This window comes from Muntiacus reevesi, chromosome 10, assembly GCF_963930625.1.
Source record: "Muntiacus reevesi chromosome 10, mMunRee1.1, whole genome shotgun sequence".
Classification (NCBI taxonomy): domain Eukaryota; kingdom Metazoa; phylum Chordata; class Mammalia; order Artiodactyla; family Cervidae; genus Muntiacus; species Muntiacus reevesi.
In genome coordinates this window covers 36215764-36231374 of record NC_089258.1, presented here as the reverse complement: position 1 = coordinate 36231374, position 15611 = coordinate 36215764, and the positions used below count along the sequence as shown (strand labels likewise).

Here is a 15611-nt window from a genome sequence, read left to right as displayed (position 1 = left end):
CATGTCAATGTATGACAAAAACCACTACAATATTGTATGTAATTAGCCTCCAACTAATAAAAAATAAATGCAAAAAAAAAAAGTGTGTATACATTGCTTACCCAGCATCTAGCATGTGGTGTTAATTTATTTTAGTTATTGTTCTTTTTGTCACTTATCATCATTATAATAATTATTACTTGGCTAGAGTTCTAAGGCTTATAAGTTTTATGTTTTAGAAGTGAATATGTTAGGTCAGAACTTACACCTCTATTTTATTATTATTATTTTTTATTATAGTTTCTTTACAATGTTGTATTAGTTTCTGCTTTACGGCAAAATGATGTAAGCATATCAACCACACGTATAAGCATATATCCCCTATTTCTTGGATTTCCTTCCCATTTAGTTCACCACAGAGCATTGAGTGGTATTCCCTACCCTATACAGTAGGTTCTCATAAGTTACCTATTTTATTCATGAAACTGAAAAAGTCGCTCAGTCGTGTCTGACTCTTTGCGACCCCTATACAGTCCATGGAATTCTCCAGGCCAGAATACTGGAGTGGGTAGCTATTCCCTCTCCAAGGGATCTTCCCAATGCAGGGATTGAATTCAGGTCTCCTGCATTGCAGGCAGACTCTTTACCAGCTGAGCCGGCAGGGAAGCCCATAGTATATACATGTCAATCCCTCTCTCTCAATCCATCCTACCCCCACTCCTGGTATCCATACACTTGTCCTCTCTTTCACTGTTTGCACAAGGCACAAGTGAAGACAAATTCCACAGTGATTTTTGAGCAAGCGTTCACAACATCACACTTACGGCTAGAAAACGGTTGGGACAAGAAGCCCTCATCCGTCCGCTGACCTTTACTGACCACCTCGAAGCCCTGACGCTCTGACCTGGGCTTCTCCAGCTTCATCACCGTCCCCTCCTGTCTTCCAGGAAGGCCCACCTGATCCTCCGGCGGCTGGAGCGGGTGAGCAGCCACTGTTCCAGCCTCCTGCGAAGCGCCTACATCCAGAGCCGCGTGGACGCCGTGCCCTACCTCTTCTGCCGCAGCGAGGAGGTCCGGCCCGCGGGCATGGTGTGGTACAGCGTCCTCAAGGACACCAGAGTCACCTGCGAGGAGAAGATGGTGTCCATGGCCCGGAACACCTACGGGGAGTCCAAGGGCCGGTGAGGGCGGGCGCCGCCCTGCGCGAGCGCAGAGACTCTCCGGGCAGCGCGAGCGGCGCTCTCGGTCCGGGGCCTGCCGAGGATGGGCCGCACGGAGGAGGCTTGCCAGCAAGGCCAAAGCAGACTCTCTTGTGGACAGCCGGCGGAGAACTTTGTCACCACTGGAATTCTTCATCTGCCCCCAGCTTTTATTTTTTCTAAGGTATCATTTGACTCTATCAAAGCCTCTCCTTTTTAAACTTTTTCTTACGGATGGCAGTCAGTCCCGAGGCAGGAGCTTCCAGTTGGAGACCCAGCGGCCTTTCCTCTTCTTCCTTCCTCCTGCCACCCACCCCCCGGCTTCCTTCCTGCCGTGGACCCCAGGAGGAGCCCTGTGGCGAGCTAGTTGGACCCCCTTCAGCATCAGGAAGGAGGCCCCGAGGACCATTGGCAGTGAGGAAGCTGGGGTCTGTAGGACTTTCATTTACAGACATGTTTGGGTTGGCAGGACCCCTGCCTCTTCCTGCTCCCCGTGGGTCTGCCCAGAGTCCCTGCAGGACTTCCCATGCATTAAAAATTCCTATTCTCTCTCTCTCTCTCTCTGCTTGGGTTGTGTTTCTTACTGATGGGGGACCTCTTGTTTATTCACTCAACAGGTATTTATTGATTCTCTACTATATACCAGGCACTGGGCAATCAGCTAAAGAACAGATTCTCCCTGTCATCAGGGAGCATACAGTCCAATGGAAATTACAGAGAAGCAGCCAGTTATTTCGGGCTGTGGTAGGGGAGGAATGGAGATTCTTCGAACTCATTGCTGGGTCACGAGACAAACGAAAGGGGTTCCAAAACGCTTTCTTGAAAAAGTGATGCCGATTGATATCCAAAAGATGGGGGAGGGGGAGGGGGTTAGCGCCAGGCAGGTGGGGCACCAGGAATAATAGCCCAGAGATAAGAGGAAAGGTAAGTCAGTCAATGGACATGAGTTTGAGCAAACTCTGGGAGATGGTGAAGGACAGGGAAGCCTGGCGTGCCGCAGTCCAAACAGCAGGATACAGCTGAGCGACTGGACAACAGCAAAGTCATTCAGAGGCCGAAAGCACTGTCGTTGGGAATAGAGATCAAAACAGGAAGAAGCAAGAGGTAAGGCTGGGAGCTGGGCAGGGCATTGGAAGCCGTGGACAGAAGGTCTGACTATGTTTCAAGTAACTGAGAACCACTGCAGAACATTAGCGGAGGAGTCACCACGCCCTGTAAGAAAAACCGTTCCAGCGCCAGCATGGAGGTCGGACTGGACAAGGCGTTGCAGAGGGTGACTGACTGCTATCATTTTCCAGAAGCGATGGCAGCTGGATCCAGAGGTAATGAGGGAAGCCTTCCACCACCAAGTCTCCTTTTTAAGTGGCAATTGTATACTTCCATTGTGTTGCGTACCGGGGAGGGTAATGAGTACAAAGAGGCTTTATAAGTCCTTAAGCTCCTGGCAGTAGCTCAGAGATGCTGGCTTACTGGCGGAAATGGGATGCAGGTCAGTCATTTCATAATGCAGACATGATACCTGTTAAAGAGTGAAGAATACACTGGGAAGTCAGAGGGGGAATTACTGAAGATCAGTAAAATAAAAGCAGTTGAAAATAAGCTTCCTTCTTAATTTTAATGAGTGCTGATGATATCCATAATCCCTCCCCCGCCCCCCAAAAACCCTACATGCTGAGTTGTTTTTCCCCTCTAGGATCCTAATAATCCACACGGGGAAACAGAGCAAAAGGAGATTCTTCCAAACGATTCTGGTGCCTAAAGATCTGCTCAACCTCCAACAATCTAAGCTCCAAGGTGCTCTTTTAAGAAGCTTTCCTATTATTGGATTTACATTTCTGCAAGTATATAGATGGAATTTAGGGCTTCCCAGGTTGTGCTACTGGAAAAGAACCTTCCTGTCAAAGCAGGAGACATAAGAGACACAGGTTTGATCCCTGGGTCGGGAAGGTCCCCTGGAGGAGGGCTTGGCAACCCACTCCACTATTCTTGCCTGGAGAATCCCTATGGACAGAGGAGCCTGGCGGGCTACAGTTCATGGGGTCACAAGGAGTCAGATATGACTGAAGTGACTTAGGACGCATAGGTGGAATTTAGATGGATATATTCCCACTACAGTGTTGATAACCCTTCTCCTTCCAAGGATAGTATATTCAGAGGAGAATAAACATCTTAAAAGGAGGACGAAAAGAAAAGGAATAGTTATGATTCACTGAGTACTTACCTGTCTTAGTTATTGTACAACAGAGCACCATAGACTAGGTGACTTATAAACAATGCAAATTTGTTTTTCACAGTTCTGAAAGCTGGAAAAGTCAAGGTCAAGGCATCAACAGATTTGGTCTCTGGTGAGAGCTGGTGAGTTCACAGGCAGCCGTCTTCTTGGCGTGTCCTCATGTGGTGGAAGGGGAGAGGGATGTGTCTCTGGGATCTCTCAAAAGAGCACAAATCCCATTTGTGAGGGCACCACCCTCATGACCTAATCATCTCTTAAAGGTCCCACCTTTAAACACCAGCATATGGAGATTAGTTTCTGACATATGAATTTGGGGAGAGCACAAACATTCATTGTATAGCATTTCCAGGCTCTATTCAAAATTGCTTTTGTGTGTACACGTTCCTGAACCCAGCCCCAGGCCTTCACCGAGTCACGCTCTTGCTGTAATATCCATTGTCTTGAGACAGCCTGAGGAAAAGCTTAGCTCAACAGCTGCATAAAGGTTAACTCTCCAGTGTTCTGGGGCTGTGGTCTGAGCCCGATTGCTTGAATCTGAATCTGCCACTATTCACCAGCTAGTGCCCTTGGATGAGGAATTTGATGTCAGTGTCCCCATCAGCAAAATGGGGTAAACGTCAGACTGTTCTCACGGGGTTATTATGAGGTTTGAGTGTGATGGTGGTTGTAATGCACCCAGCACAATACATGCTAGGGTCTTTTTTCCTTCCCAGGTGACCCAGTGGTAAAGAGTCTGCCTGCCAGTACAGGAGATGCAGGCGGCGCAGGTTCAACCCCCAGGTTGGGAGGATCCCCTGGAAGAGAAAATGGCAAGCTGGTCCAGTATTCTTGCTTAGGAAATCCCATGGACAGAAGAGCCTGGCGGGCTACAGTCCATGGGGTCGTGAAGAGTCAGACACGCCTGAGCAGTGACTGCACACACACACAACCCAATTGCAAGAGGCCCAAGAAGTCCATGCTTCTCTCTGGGGCTCTCACAGACGGCTGAGGCTTCTGGGCAGCCGCCCAGTTTGCCAACGGTGGCTGGCCCCGGAGAACGTCCACCAGCAGGCTGTCCCCAGCTCATTCGCCCATCCATGCCCCTCTCTGCTTTCAGCCTCCTTTTCCCAGCTCTGAGGAGCCTCTTGCCATTCCCAGTCACCACAAGGCCCTCAGAAGCAAGACTGAGAAGCTGGTGAGACAGGTGTGTGTTGGGGGGTGGGGTGGCTTGCCATTGCAGGCAAGTAGATTAAACCGATATTTGTTAACATGTTCTCTGGAAAAAATAAAAATTCTTGAGGTGCCAATGAAGCTTCTGGATCCAGTGCCCTGGCTCTGCACAGCCAGATGGATTCGTGTGCTGCCACAGAAAATGCCAGAGAGACTCAGGTCCCACTGTACTGGCACAGATGGCTTTCCATGTGGTTTCCACGACTGAATAGAGAAGTTGTGAACACACGGAGGTATATGGTAGCGGTGCACAAGTAATAGCCTGTGCGTGACTCCCATCCTCTGTACAGTCTTTAAGTGTCTTCTCTAGGCAGGCTTCACGGACATACGCTGGTATCTACCATCCAGGGAGTTCTCTTCCTAGCAAGGACTCTATACACTTACCACATTTAGCCATGTGCAGAACAGCCATGTGCAAGTATGGTTATCATTTCTTCAGCTAAAAGAACATGTGGTTTAGGCAGGCTGGATAACCTGCTTCAAAGTCATGGTGTTGAGATACTGAGATCTAAACCTGGACAGACTAAGTATTTCAAACTGGTGAGTTCTGTTTTACTACTTCCTAGAGAAAATGCGTATAATGCCCCTCCACCATCTTATCTTATCCCTCTGACTTCCAGCAAATGCTTGACTACTAATTTCTGGGTTTGAGGTACTAAGACAAATAGGACCCAGATCCTGCCCTTATGAAACTCCCAGAAACCTCAGTAACTAACTGCAGTGTGATAAAATCAGACATTTTGGAATCAAGCCAATCTGAGTTTAAATACTGGCTGTGCAGTTTACAGTGAAGAAGAGCTAGACCCTGAGAGAAATGTATAAAGCTAACTCAGTGGGTCTTGCTAATTCAGAGGCTTGGGTTAGCTGACATTAACTTCTCTAATCCTCACTTTCTTCATGGGATGAATGCACCATCTCAAAGTACTATCCGGAAGATTAAATTAAATGATATATATAAAGCCTTGAGAAACGAGGCTGTCAATAAACAGTTATTACAATGGTTTATTTACATGAGAAGAGACAGGTGAGATTCACTTTGCATCAGGAAAGCCTTTGTAGTCAAAGGATAATCAAGTTAAGTAAGTAGAGCAATAGAAAAAGGACATCATGGACAGACAGACAGGCATGTTTTTGGGAGAGCGTGCTTTGTCTGAAGGATGGTGAGCAAATGGTGTGGGCTGAGAGGGCAGGGTATGTCTGGAGAGGCGGGCAGGGTATGTCTGGAGAGGCTGGCAGTGCAGACCACACTGGCCACTGGAAGACCTTCGATTGAAAGCAGGAGTGTGACATAGGCAGATAGGCATTTTGCAAAGATACTTCTGGTTGCAAAGTAGGAGAGTGGCGAGAAAGGAGAGAGCCAGTGGCACTAGATAGCGCAGGGCAGGGTAGTTGGTGTTGTTTAGGAGGGAGATGAGGGCACTTGGGCTAGGCCATTGCAGAAGTGAGGCTGGATCTGAGTGCTGGGAGGGAGGTTGGTGCAACAGGGCTTGTAATAACTAAGAGGCCCGGAGACTCAGATCTTGCCTTTCTCCTCTGGTGTCTGAGTATTCGACTGGGCAGAATGTGGGACACGAAGTGGATGGATAAATCCCCTTGGTCTCAATGGACAGTGCATGGATGAGGCAGGATTTGTATCATGCAAATACAGTCATTGGGTCGAAAGAGAGCCAAGAATATCATTTAGCTTTATGTGGAAGCCGTGCATGGAAGTGTGTGTCACTGTGCACAAATGTGTTATGAGTTCCCAGTGCCCCATCGCAAGGGATTGTGGAAAGCTGGCATAGAATCTTCTGGACGAGTTAAGCACTGACCTTATGGAAAGAGCGCTGAATTCTTCAGCATCACCTTCTCCTCTTCCTTCTCCTCGCCATCATCATCATCACTATCCTCATCACCATTATCATTTAGTTGATTGATTCCTTACCATATTCCAGATTCTTTGCATATATATTTCATACACTTCTTACAACAACTCTATGATACGTAAGTTATCACCCCATTTTATAGATGAAGGAATTAAACCCCAGAGGTTTTAAGAAACTTCCTGGTCTCAGGCAGCTGGAACCAAAGTTTGAATCCAGGTATCATTTGACCCCAGAATTTTAACCATTGTGTTCTGCTGCCTTCTGAGGTGGGGAGCTCTGGATTCTAGTCTTTCCTCTGCAGTAGAGTAACTAATCAGTTAGCCTTGAGCAAGTCCTTCACCCTCTGTGGGCCTTGGATTCTCCATATGCTCCCGCCATGTTGGGAAAGATGTATGTATCATAGATAGGAGGAAGTGTGTTAGATGATGACCTGTGTATAAAGAACATTTGTCACCTCTCTCTCCCTTTAATCTTCACACCTTCCCTTTGAGGTTGACAGTGGCAGAATGAATGACTCCATTTGGTCAGTCTAGAGAGGCAGGCTGCAGTCCGTGGGATCGCAGGAGTCGGACATGACTTAGCGACTAAACCACCACCTCCTCCACCACCAGAGAGGGTTGAGATCTCAGCAAGGCCGTAGATCTTGGATCTACAGCCAACTCTAGAGCCCCGGAGACAAGTCCAGTCCCACTCATGGTCATACAAGCCCCAGGTTGCTAAGAGTCTAGTAGCCTTGGACAAATGGCCATTGCTGCCTAACTGGGGTAAGTAGTGACACCCCTCATAAGGTTATGTGGTGGTGGTGTAGTCGCTAAGTTGTGTCTGACTCTTGCAACGCCATGGACAGTAACCTGCCAGGCTCCTCTGTCCATGGGATTCTCCAGGCAAGAATACTGGAGTGGGTTGCCATTTCCTTCTCTAGTGGATCTTCCTAACCCAGGAATCGAACCTGAGTCTCCTGCATTGCAGGCAGATTCTTTACTAACTGAGCGACAAGGGAAGCCCTCATAAGGTTATAGTGAGGGTTAAATGAGTCCATGCATGTCAGATCCATAGGACAGTAGTACTTCGCCTGTAACAAGGACTACATAAGTGTTTGTTGTGGTCACTTTTGTACTCAGCATCCTACTCGACAGCCACGTTGAAGAATCCCCATCAATGCCCTCTCACAGCTTCCTTCTTAGTCTTTGTGTGTGCTGATCACCCTTCTAGGAATGCCCTTACAGCCTGGGCATTCAGTTCAGTTCAGTTGCTCAGTCATGTCCGATTCTTTGCAACCCCATGAACTGCGGCATGCCAGGCCTCCCTGTCCATCACCAATTCCTGGAGTTTACCCAAACGATGTCCATTGAGTTGGTGATGCCATCCAACCATCTCATCCTCTGTCGTCCCCTTCTCCTCCTGCCCTCAACCTTTCCCAGCATCAGGGTCTTTTCAAATGAGTCAGCTCTTCGCATCAGTTGGCCAAAGTATTGGAGTTTCAGCTTCAGCATCCATCCTTCTAGTGAATATTCAGGACTGATCTCCTTTAGGAAGGACTGGTTGGATCTTGCAGTCCAAGGGACACTCAAGAGTCTTCTCCAACACCACAGTTCAGAAGCATCAATTCTTCGGCACTCAGCTTTCTTTATAGTCCAACTCTCACATCCATACATGGCCACGGGAAAAACCATAGCCAGCTGAAGTTTCTCTCACTGGCTTCCTGAGGCCTTTTGCCTCTCACAGAGGGAGTCAGTAACGGTCTCTTCTGAGGTATTATGGTGAGAATCCCCTTCGTCTCTTCCAGCGTTTTCCTCACCCAGTGTCACTGTCCTGCATAGGACCGCAAGGACCCAAGGCTGTGCGTTGGGTATGATTCTCTGAACTGAAGAGCCTTTCATGGCCCTAGCTGAGAGCAGAGTACATACTCATCCAGCACAACAGAGCTTGATGCCTAGAAGGAGGGAACTCTTGGGGGGTTCGTGGGAAGCACAGCCATCCCCAAGACGCCTTGAGGACAGAGGCACCATCGGAGCCACATAGGAGGGTTCTGGAGAGGAGGCCACAGCCAAACAAAACCCATGTCTGACTTTGCTTGGCGGCGCGCTTTCTAATTGGCCTCCGCTAATAAAGCTGCCAGACCCTGAAAGGCGCTCGCTGTCTGTCTGCCTTTGGAAGCTCTGCTGCATGTGTCTGTCCATGGTACAGCTGAAGCCAAACCGCTCCGTTTTCCTGTTTCACGGGAGTTGGCAAGAGGGTAGGGCGAGGGGCTGGCCACAGGTGTGATCTGCTAGACGTGTGTGTGTGTGTGTGTGTGTGTGTGTAGTGAGGAGGCTGGTGAGGAGGTTGTCAACTCCAGTAGCACCAAGTGCCCCAGATGGAACATTAAGGATTCAGACCCAAGACCCAGCTCCGACACTAACAGGCCGGGGGACCAGGCCAGCCCTCCCCAGTCTTGCCTTAGGTGTCTTTTCATCAACACATCGTTCCAACAAGCATGTCCCTGAAGAATCCTTCAGCTCTAACGTGCTAGGTTCTCCAGTCCTCAGGGCCAACACTGGAATGGAGAGAGTCAACAGTCCTTTGTATTTGATCACATTGCTGTTGTTTACAAGTCAAACCCCCCAGAGAGGTGTTCCTTATTCCCAGAAAGCTGCTCTGACCCTGACTCCCAGATTCAGGATGGGGGCTCCCCCTTTAGCGTCTCACAATCTCCACACTTCCATGGCGCTGTCTGCTCAGCCCACTGAGTTTTAACTGTGCCTTTAAGATCCTGTCTTCTCCTGATGTGTGCGCACTCCTTCAGGGGGCCAGGTTTCATGACTTCTGTGCCCAAGAAACCATGTGCTCGTGTGCTCTACGTGGTCTCGAAGCTATGTTTATGTGACTCTTCGAGGACAGGGCTACAAGATCTGCACATGTAATTAAGTCATGAATGTGGTCCCATCTTGCAGCCCATGAAATCTTAGTTCCCTGACCAGGAATTGAACCTATGTGCCCTGCGTTGGGATCTCGGCGTCTTAATCCCTGGACCACCAGGGCAGTCCTGCTCTACTCTTTAGATAAGGAAACTGAGGCTGGATTTGTGTCATACAGGACCTCCAGGCCAGAGCAGGCTGGCCTCTTAGGGATTCCGATGAGAGATGACAAACTTTGGTAACAGCAGGAGCAGTAGTTAACTTTTGTCAAGTGTTGGCCACGGCTTCCCTGGTGGCTCAGATGGTAAAGAATCCACCCACAATGCAGGAGACCTGGGTTTCATCCCTGGTTTGGGAAGATTCCCTGGAGAAGGGCACAGCTACTCACTCCAGGACTCTTGCTTGGAGAATCCCCATGGCCAGAAGAGTCAGTTCATGGGGTCGCAAAGAGTCTGACACGAATGAGTGACGTTCACTTTGCTGGGGCCAGGGTCTGTGCCAAGCACATCAGTCACACTGTCTCATTTAGTTGTCACCCACATGCCATGACGTGGCTGCCAGCACCCCCATTTTACAGAGCACGTCCTGAGGCTCAGGGAGGTCACGGGATGTGCCTGGGTCACCCCGTTCCTAAGGAGCTGGGGTGCAGTCTGCCTGGAGACGTGGTGACTCTGCAGCTCTGCTTTCGGAACCACACCACAGGCCAATGCTCCCGATCTATCAAGGGGAAGCCTGAGGGCCAGATAAGACGTAGTACCTGTCCCAGGCCATGTAGCTGACGGAATCAAGTGTGGAATATTCCGATTTTATCTCCAGTGCTTTTCTGACCCCTTGGTAACCTCAGGCCCATCCCCTTTCTTGACGTCTGGGCAGGTGGGGAGGGGCAAAGACGAAAGCCTTACCTCTGTTGAAGGAGCAAGGCCCGTGCCAAGTCAGCTCGGCCTCCCCAGGTGGTTTCGTAGTCCAAATACCAGCCTGGTTGCGGTTCATCGGGTTTTATGATCGGGGGTGACGTAGTTTCTTCACTCACTTGCAAGCTGTTCAACTCACAACTCACAGGCATAGGCTTCCCAGGGCAGACCAAGAGCTGTGTGTTTAGAGGGGCTGCCTGATCGGAAAGTAAAACAGGATTCATCGGCCGTGGGGCCTTGGGCACATGTCCTCCCCTCTTTACATCACGATCCCCCTTGTAATTCAGAGAATTGGGTTGAAACTTGCAAATAACAGTTTAGGGGAAATGCAGATTTTTAGTCCCCACTCATTGAGGTTCCAATGAAGTAAGTCTTGAGGGAGACCTGGGAGTCTGTATTTTTACATCTCCCGGGGTGACTTTGATGCACGTCGTATAAAAAAACACAGATCTGGATGATTTCCAAGAGCCTTCCAACCTGAGCACAGAGAGTTTGTGGCTTTCCGTGGAGGATTCATGGAGTCCCAGTCTCGTCTTTCGATATAGTAATAGTAGGCATGCAGCTGAAGGCATGGACTCTTTTTAAAATGTTTTGTTTGTTTGTTTATTTCTGGCTGTGCTGGGTCTTCCTGTTGCACGCAGGCTGTGTCTGGCTGTGGCGAGTGGGCGCTGCTCCTGTTGCCGCGTATGGGTTTCTTATCGTGCTGGCTTCTCTTGTGGCAGAGCATGGGCTCAGCAGTGGTAGCCCACATCCCCATGGCATGTGGGATCTTCCCGGATCAGGGATGGAACCCACGTCTCCGTCACTGGCAGGTGGATTCTTTACTACTGAGCCACTGGGGAGGCCGCAGCGATGGACTCTCTTGTTGGGGTTTAGGAGAATAGACTGGAGACCAGAGGTTTGCCCAGGGAGGCTGGTTTTGTCTCTATATGAACAGCTGCTTTTGTGTGAGGTGGTGAGCTTCCCATCATTAGACAGGTAGAAAATGAGACTCAGGTGAGTTGAGATTCAGGTCTCTGTGGTAAGGGGCAAATAACCACAGAAAGAGCTGCTAAGAGAGAGAGTCATTCCAAGGAATGAAGAATGAAGAGGGGTCTTTGGAGTCAATAAACTTAAAAGTCCAGCTTCACCAAGCATGGAGGATTGTACAGACCTGAAGCTAGATTTTCTCAACAGAAAAATAGGCACCCCCAGATTCATCTGTCTCATTGGGACATTGTAGGGAAAACATAAATAAATAACAAAGGGCCTGGTGCAGATCCCAGCACACAGTAGGCGCTCAAGGAAGTCCTGTGGTTTGGCTTTTATTTAATTTTCACTTGCTCATTCCTCTGGCTCCACTCTTAGTTCCAGGAAAACCTAACTTCAGGGAGAGAGAACTGCTCACCCAACCACATGTTCTATTACGTAAGAAAGCGGGGCTTGTGCTAAATACAAAATCAACAAACAAAAACAGAACAGAGGATGATTATTGGACAACAGAGCTTTCTGTCGCTGGCTGAGGGCATGGGGCGTGGGCCACTGATGAAAATATTTTTTGCCCTTATTCTTTTTAAATGTTCAAGTGACGCTTCCAGCTGGGACTGGGCCAAGCTCAGGGCCCGCTGAGCACATCTGTAATGGGCTTAATGATTTGGGGACTTGTTTAATCTATCTGCACCAGCATCAGTGGGATATAGCAGTCGCAGAATGCACCTTGGCCCTTGACACTGGGCACAGACAGCGTCATATCTCCAGGCAGCAGGCACACAGGCAAGAGTAGTGTTCCCTAGCCTCCTTCATTATCCTAATCATTCCAAGGTACAATGTCAAGTTGAAGCATCACCATGTTTCACCCCTGGCTTGACAGAACCAGTCACTTTTTGTCTCATGCCTTATATACCCAAGGGGACCTTCCTGGTGACTCAGGCAGTAAAGAATCTGCCCACAATGCAGGAGACCTGGGTTCAATCCCTGGGTCGGGAAGATTCCGGGAGAAGGGGAACCTGTGAACCCTGGCACTGATATTCTACCATGATGCAAGAGTGTTTTCCTGGGAAGCCTTCCTTGGACTCGGATACAGGGCTCGTGGATTCATTCGTGGTCTTCTTGTGGGAGCTGTTGCGGGTGTTCGGTCACCTAGCCGTGTCCGACTCTTTGGGAGCCCTGAGCCGCGGGGCGCCAGGCTTCCTCGTCCCTTACCTGTGATGTGCGTGTTCTGTGCACTGCTCAGGCAACACGCAAGCTGGGTACCTGCCCCCTCCTTTGAGGTTCTTCAGATAAACAGAGATCACATCTATGTTAGCTCCGCCACAGCGGGACAGACAGCTCTAGGTTTTATGACTGTCTCCCCTCCGGGCTGTGTGATTATCAGGAGCTGGATAGTGCTTCATTCACCTCGGGGCCTCTAAGGGCCTGGCATGGTGCCCGGAACATCCCTGATGCTCAGTAATGGCAATGGAACAGAACTGACTTACTCTGGCGGGACTCCCTACAAAAGCGGCCTCAGCCTTAAGTCCAAAATATCTTTGAGAACTAACTTAGACCGTGTCGTATTTCGGAAAGCAAAGAGGGAGAAAATGTTGGGAGAAAAACTCTGCAGTGGATGTGTGCTTCAGTTCAATGAAGAACTCGTTTGCTGTTGGTCTTTTTTTTTTTTTTTTTCTTTTCTTTTTTTCTTTTTAAATCACATTCTAGTTAGTGGTAGCCATGACCGACTGAGGGCTTTGGTGACTGGATGGAAAGATTTCATCTAGGCGTTCTAGTAAAAATCCCAATGAAAGGGATTCCCATTCCCCCTCTCCACACCCTTCTGTCTTTCCCTAAGAAGCCTTAATGGACCTTCAGTGCAACTCTGACATGATGGAAATTGCAAAAAGATGGAATTTCCACCTTGGGCAGAGAACAGAGGAATGTTATTCTTGCTCCAACCCTGGAACTGGCAAGCCGCCTCTGGGTGGGAGAAGGGACTTTGAGAGGGAAAACGAGAGCAGGAGGAAAAAGGGAGGCAGACACTGAGATGATGGAAGGCCAGGCCTCCAGCTGTTCACTCCTGGCATCTGTGCCCCCGATGGCCTTGCCCATGCATCTGGAAGATCATTGTCGCCGGGGCCCACATCTGGAGAGCACCACACAGGTTGTGAAGGCCTTTCACTGTTACCTGTAATCAGATGCCCACAGCAACGTGGGCAGAGCAGATATCACTGTCCTCTTGTGGCCAGTGAAGCCCCTAAAGTTGTCACATGCCCCTGCTTAGACGGTAGTGACAATAGTGATGACGATGGTAGTAAGGAAAACCAACACTTAGAAAGCACTCAGAACAGGCCAGGCACTGGTCTCTGTGAGTTCTGCCTACATAGTATTCACTATTGAACCTACATGGCATTTCTGCAAGATGGGTTTTTTTTATCCTCACTTTCCAGACAAGGAGAATGAATCACACCAGGGTTTAGCAGCTGGCCCAAGATCACACAGAGAGCCCGTGGCAGAGCCAAGATTCAAGTCCAGACAATTTGCCTCCAAAATCTATGTTCTAAACCACTATTCCGTGCCTGCCTGCCTATCAAAGCAGGGCAGAGAAACAGGTCTGACTCCTGATTTCACTTCAATGTTGGTAGCATTGCATAGAGAAAAGTGCCATTCTGGTAGGAGACATTCATTCATTTACTCAAATATGTGCTGGGCGACCATAACATGTCTGTTCCTAAGTTGGACAATGGGGACCAGGGTTCAGGAAGAGTGGTCTCAGCACCCTACCTCACTGGTCATGTAGGTGCCATGAACCTCATGACCATCTCGAACTCCCAAAACATGTCAGGCATTTAATACACAGTGTTGAGTGAATGTGTTGTCCCTGCTTGCATGTGGTTCACAGACTGGAGGAAAAAGCTTTAAATATATACTCACTTTTATAATATATAATCACATCTGTGTGTGTATACACACACACACATATATATACATACATAGACACCCATATATACATACATACATACATAGGTACACACACACATATATATACATACATAGACACACACACACACACACATATAGGAATGTTGAGAGCTATAGTGTGCGCTGGAGAAGGAAATGGCAACCCACTCCAGTGTTCTTGCCTGGAGAATCCCATGGACAGAGGAGCCTGGAGGCCTACAGTCTGTGGGGTCGCAAGAGTCGGACCCGACTTAGTGACTAAATCATCACCACCACCGTAGTGTGCCCTGGGGCTGGAGTGGAAGAACATGAGTGGAAGGGTTACTGGCACTACCAGTGGTTCAACACACCTGAAACAGGTATTGTAGATGGGGCACCATCGGATAAGGCTGGACAGGGGAACCGTCATGTGTCCTCAAGAGCTGTGCATTATCTGATAAGGTTGAGCTCAGCAGACTTTATTTAAAGGGTCATATAGTAAATATTTTAAGCTTTGTGGGCCATACAATTTCCGTTGCAACGACTCATCTCTACTTCAAGGGTAGACATAGAGAGTTTGTCAATAAATGAGCATAGCTCTATTCCTCCAAAAATTATTTATAAAATGGGAGGCAGGCTAGATGTGTCCTGTGGGCTGTAGTTTGCCGATCCCCGCTGCAGGGTTTTGGGTTCTCTTGAGGCAGTGTGATCAGATGTCCCTCCTTTACGCATCTCGTGAGTATTTCTCGAACACCTAATATGTCGCAGGGATTGCAGCAGCCGCCTCACTCTTGTTGTTCACACACTAGCGGGCTAGAGAGACTCAGAGTTGCCTGGCAAGTACTGTGAGGGATCAAAAGAGAGGGAGTCGTGGGGTCAGAGAAACAGGCCCTTACACCCAAAGGTGGAAGGCTGGCCACATGCCTCATACTCCAAGGAAATGATATCTGAGCTCCGGCCCAAAAGCTGTGTAAATGGACTGAAAAAATGATCCAGATAAATAAAGGCTGGGTAGAGACAGAAGATGTTCAAGGGTAGAAGGTTTGAGATGAGTTCAGGAGCATGGATTGTGCTAGGGAGCACAGCAAGAATTGAGGCTGAATGCTAAGTATCCATTAGAACAGTGTCACCCAATAGAAATACAGTGTCAGTTATATGTGTGATTTTAAAATTTCTAGTGAAAATGAAATCCACTCAATCCTATCCACCTCTTTGCGACCCCATGGACTGCAGCATGCCAGGCCTCCCTGTCCATCACCAACTCCCGGAGTTTACCCAAACTCAGGTCCATTGAGTTGGCGATGCCATCCAACCATCTCATCCTCTGTCATCCCCTTCTTCCTCCTGTCTTCAATCTTTCCCAGCATCAGGGTCTTTTCAAATGAGTCAGTTCTTCCTACTAGGTGGCCAAAGTATTAGAGTTTCAG

The 15611-nt window shown here is 48.7% G+C and overlaps 1 protein-coding gene and 1 long non-coding RNA gene across 2 annotated transcripts in view; both read left to right on the top strand.

Moving 5' to 3' along the window:
• ASTN2 (astrotactin 2) overlaps nucleotides 1-1197 on the top strand; it is a 984610-nt gene extending 983413 nt beyond the window's left edge. The window contains exon 23 of the mRNA XM_065946624.1: nucleotides 927-1197. Within this exon, the coding sequence (XP_065802696.1) occupies nucleotides 927-1164 (238 nt within the window). The 3' untranslated portion in view covers nucleotides 1165-1197. The remainder of the gene's footprint in view (nucleotides 1-926) is intronic.
• Nucleotides 1198-2869: 1672 nt separating this feature from the next.
• LOC136176434 (uncharacterized) lies at nucleotides 2870-4686 on the top strand. The gene is made up of 3 exons (XR_010664585.1): nucleotides 2870-2972; nucleotides 3473-3533; nucleotides 4125-4686. It is a non-coding gene; the product is annotated as an uncharacterized lncRNA (long non-coding RNA).
• Nucleotides 4687-15611: the final 10925 nt, after the last annotated feature.